This window comes from Saccostrea cucullata, unplaced genomic scaffold, assembly GCF_032062105.1.
Source record: "Saccostrea cucullata isolate Sc308-1 unplaced genomic scaffold, CSIRO_AGI_Scuc_v1 ctg16298, whole genome shotgun sequence".
NCBI lineage: Eukaryota > Metazoa > Mollusca > Bivalvia > Ostreida > Ostreidae > Saccostrea > Saccostrea cuccullata.
The window spans coordinates 9,665-13,089 of NW_026941101.1; the positions used below are offsets into that span (position 1 = coordinate 9,665).

At 34.1% G+C, this 3,425-nt stretch overlaps 1 protein-coding gene across 1 annotated transcript; it reads left to right on the plus strand.

Annotated features, from left to right (window-relative positions):
• Window positions 1-661: 661 nt before the first annotated feature.
• LOC134257202 (uncharacterized) lies at window positions 662-2,011 on the plus strand (the record flags this gene model as incomplete). The annotated part of the gene is made up of 1 exon (XM_062739843.1): window positions 662-2,011. A coding segment is annotated over exon 1 (1,350 nt), but the record flags the coding sequence as incomplete, so codon positions are not given.
• Between the last annotated feature and the right edge of the window lie 1,414 nt (window positions 2,012-3,425).

Genomic DNA, 3,425 nt, shown 5'->3' on the forward strand with positions numbered 1-3,425 from the left:
CTTGTTTCTTTTCTTAATTATTGAAACAAATCTTTCATCTCTTTCTTGCCAAGTATTCAAAAAATAGTTTTAAATCGTTGATAATGTCACATTTGATTTCACAGGCAATTAAATATCCAGAGGATTTTAAAAAATATCTTATGGTATGGTTTTTCTCTAAATTTATCTGATAATATATATTCATTACTAAATCAATTACAAAAATTCTATTGTTTTATGTAACTCAGTTACAAACTATTTTTAAACTAGTAAAAATATTTTATTTTAGGTGCGCCAATATTGCCTAACAGAGAACTCGAAATTTCAAAGTTATTCGGTAACACATACGCGTACCTTTTTGAGAAAGTGTACTCTAAGGTATGCCCTTTAAAAATCCTTAATAACAGCAAATGGCCCAAAGGAGACTTTAATGCAACGATGTTCTTTTTTTCTGAATGATATGTCTAGATCGACATCGGAAATTTACATATATTTACATTTGCAACGGATATTGACAAAAATTGAATAAAAAAATGCTTCAAGAAACATCTTTGACCTTTAAATTTAAAACAAAAACAAAGCCACTGAGATAGACTTAAAAATTAAATTAAAGTGTGCAAATAAGCTGACATGAACGTGTTCTCGAACCAAAATCATTTTTAACTTGCCAATTCTTTCTCTGATGGGAAACACAACAGATTATAGCATTGTATATGAGAAGTATTCCAATGCCTTGTTGGCAAGTAGCATTCTGACGTTATTCGGAGCTGCGGTGGGAATCATAGGAAATTTCATAATTATCGTGATTTATTATTTTCGCATTAAGGATAAATCTGAGCGCTACTTTATCCCTGTGTTGGCAGCAATGGATCTAACAGCATGTATCATAAATGGATATGGAAACACAGTTTTAAACACATACATGTTTGACTTTTCGGGAGAGTTTCATTGCCGTGTTATTTGGTTCCTGGAGTTGTTCATATCTGGCTTTTCCGGTCACATGGTGTTGATCATAGCTCTCCAGCGATACCTGCTGATCTGTAAACCCTTTGGTCCTCATATGACACTGTTCTGGAAGAGGTTTGCCGTTCTGGTAACATTGCTAGCCACGACTCTATATGCTGCACCATCGCTAGCAATGTCTGGAATCAAAAGTACCGACCGTGTGTTCTTGTCAAGAAATATCACCACCAGGATGTGTGTATTTGTTGTAGATTACACAGGCGCGGCAATAACGTACAGTGCAATTCTACTCTTTCTTACAGTGACCAATGCAATAGTCTGCATGGCTCTTTATCTTCCAATCATCAAAGTTATCCATAGTTCTTTTTCAACATCACAAACATGCAAGACTATCTTACCCTTCTGTGGAAAGCGCGACAACACCATTTCTGACATCGAAAATAGTATTAGTTCTAACTTTGATGGAAAACATCGAGTATGGCTGAATGATATATTAAAGGAGATGCAAACGGACGATGCACTCGAGACGGTAGGAAATTCTCGAACAGATCTTATAAGTCTGGACGACTACAGCGAAAAGAACGTCCGCGACACAGTATTAGAGCGAAATGGAGATATTTGTGGGAATGGTAAGCAAAACGATGGTGCAAATATTTCCGTTATTGGAATTACTGTAATTGACCAGAGAAGGGACAACAATTTGTGTTCTCCTCGTGATAATGAAATTGGTGCCTTTGTAGACCAAATAGAGGCAGATGAAGACATTCAGAACAATAAACATAAAGATTCGAACAAATCTTCAACTCATTGTAGCGCTGGATCATCAAACGAAAAAGACAAATGTGAAAATAAAATTACTAAACAAATAACTCCTTCAAGCTCCACAGCGAAAAATGAAACGGATGATATCGCAGATGGCAAGAATGATACATTATACTCTCAAAAGAGTCCTGGCCAAAGAAAAACATGGACGTTCAGAAATGGAATGAAACTCTTTAGATCATCTTCCAAGCTTGAAAGAATGAAAACAACAATGAATGTTATGTTTCTGACAATTATTGTTGTTTACGTATTGTCCTATATACCGTCACTTGTAATATTGATTCTCAGATACAGTAAGAAAAATTTCAACTATTTAGACTTCACAGAATCCCAGTATTTCATTTGGTTTTTCTTTTCTCGCTTTGTGTTTATAAACCATATTATTAACCCCATCATATATGGTTATTTTGATGTCAAATTGAGAGCTGAGTTCTCAAAATGCATCTGGTGTTGGTTAAAAAAGAAAAAATAATGTTCTTTATTAAAGTCAAGTCAAATAAAGTTTTGTGTTCATATTTGAAATATCATCTTTTACATAAGATTTCAATGATATAGATTATTTGCATTGTTAAATGTTCAATATTTTCATGTAAGCCAATTAAGCCGTACTACTGATGTGACCTGGCCGAGTTATAAGATAAAAAGTCGTGTGAAATCAAGATAAGCTACTGTATACAAAATAATAGGATCATTGTTTAAAAATGTTTCGATTGCTATGCTGATTTTTATCCTGTCAATCTTTAATGATGCGACTTTATATCTTATATATGCATGTATATACCCAGGCCCTATTATTTTTTTAACACTTTCTGTTAAACATATTACGATATACAATATATATAATGCAAATAACCAATTAGTATCATAATTTAAAGTATATAGTCACGGTTGCAATATTAGTAAATAGTTTTATGTGACATGAAAAGTGCTCACTTTAAGATGATTTCAAAAACACAACAGCTGGTGTAAGTCTTTGACTGCTGTCAAAAATGCCCCAGAAATGTCAGACTAATGCGTTTAGGTGGGAAAAAGACATTGCAATATCTTGATAACAACAGGTGATTAAACGTCATTACCCCCTTTTTGACCTTACTTCCTAGAAACAAGAGATTGGTCCGAGATGGAAAAAGGAGTCAAAACATTGAAAATCCATATTGGTTTTCTGTAAAAAGGAGAGACAATAACACAGCTTGATCTAATCTCTGACACATATCGGACTGAAGGATATTGTTTGTGTACAAATGCTACGTTTGATAAGAAAAGTATAACCTTAGAATGTTAAATTCCTTATTCTGAAAAGTGTTCTTGTCATATAACATATTTATCATGCACTTGTTTTGGACAAATTTCAAATTTAAGTCGGATATGGTAAGGAATACATTTCAAGGATGAGTGATCAGAATTTAACTGATTTTTATTTTGTTTACGAAGACTACAGAAGAGCCCTGATTTCAAACAGTGTTTTGACAATTCTGGGTGCCGTTGTGGGAATAATAGGAAACATTGTGATAATAATTTCCTACTTTGTAAAATGGAGAGGAAATGACGAGCGGTATTACATCCCTTATTTGGCTACCGTGGACTGCATGGCCTGCGTGTCTGGAGGATTTCTGTATGTTCTCTCCAATACTTACTGGCTGCATTTCCCCAGTGACATCCTG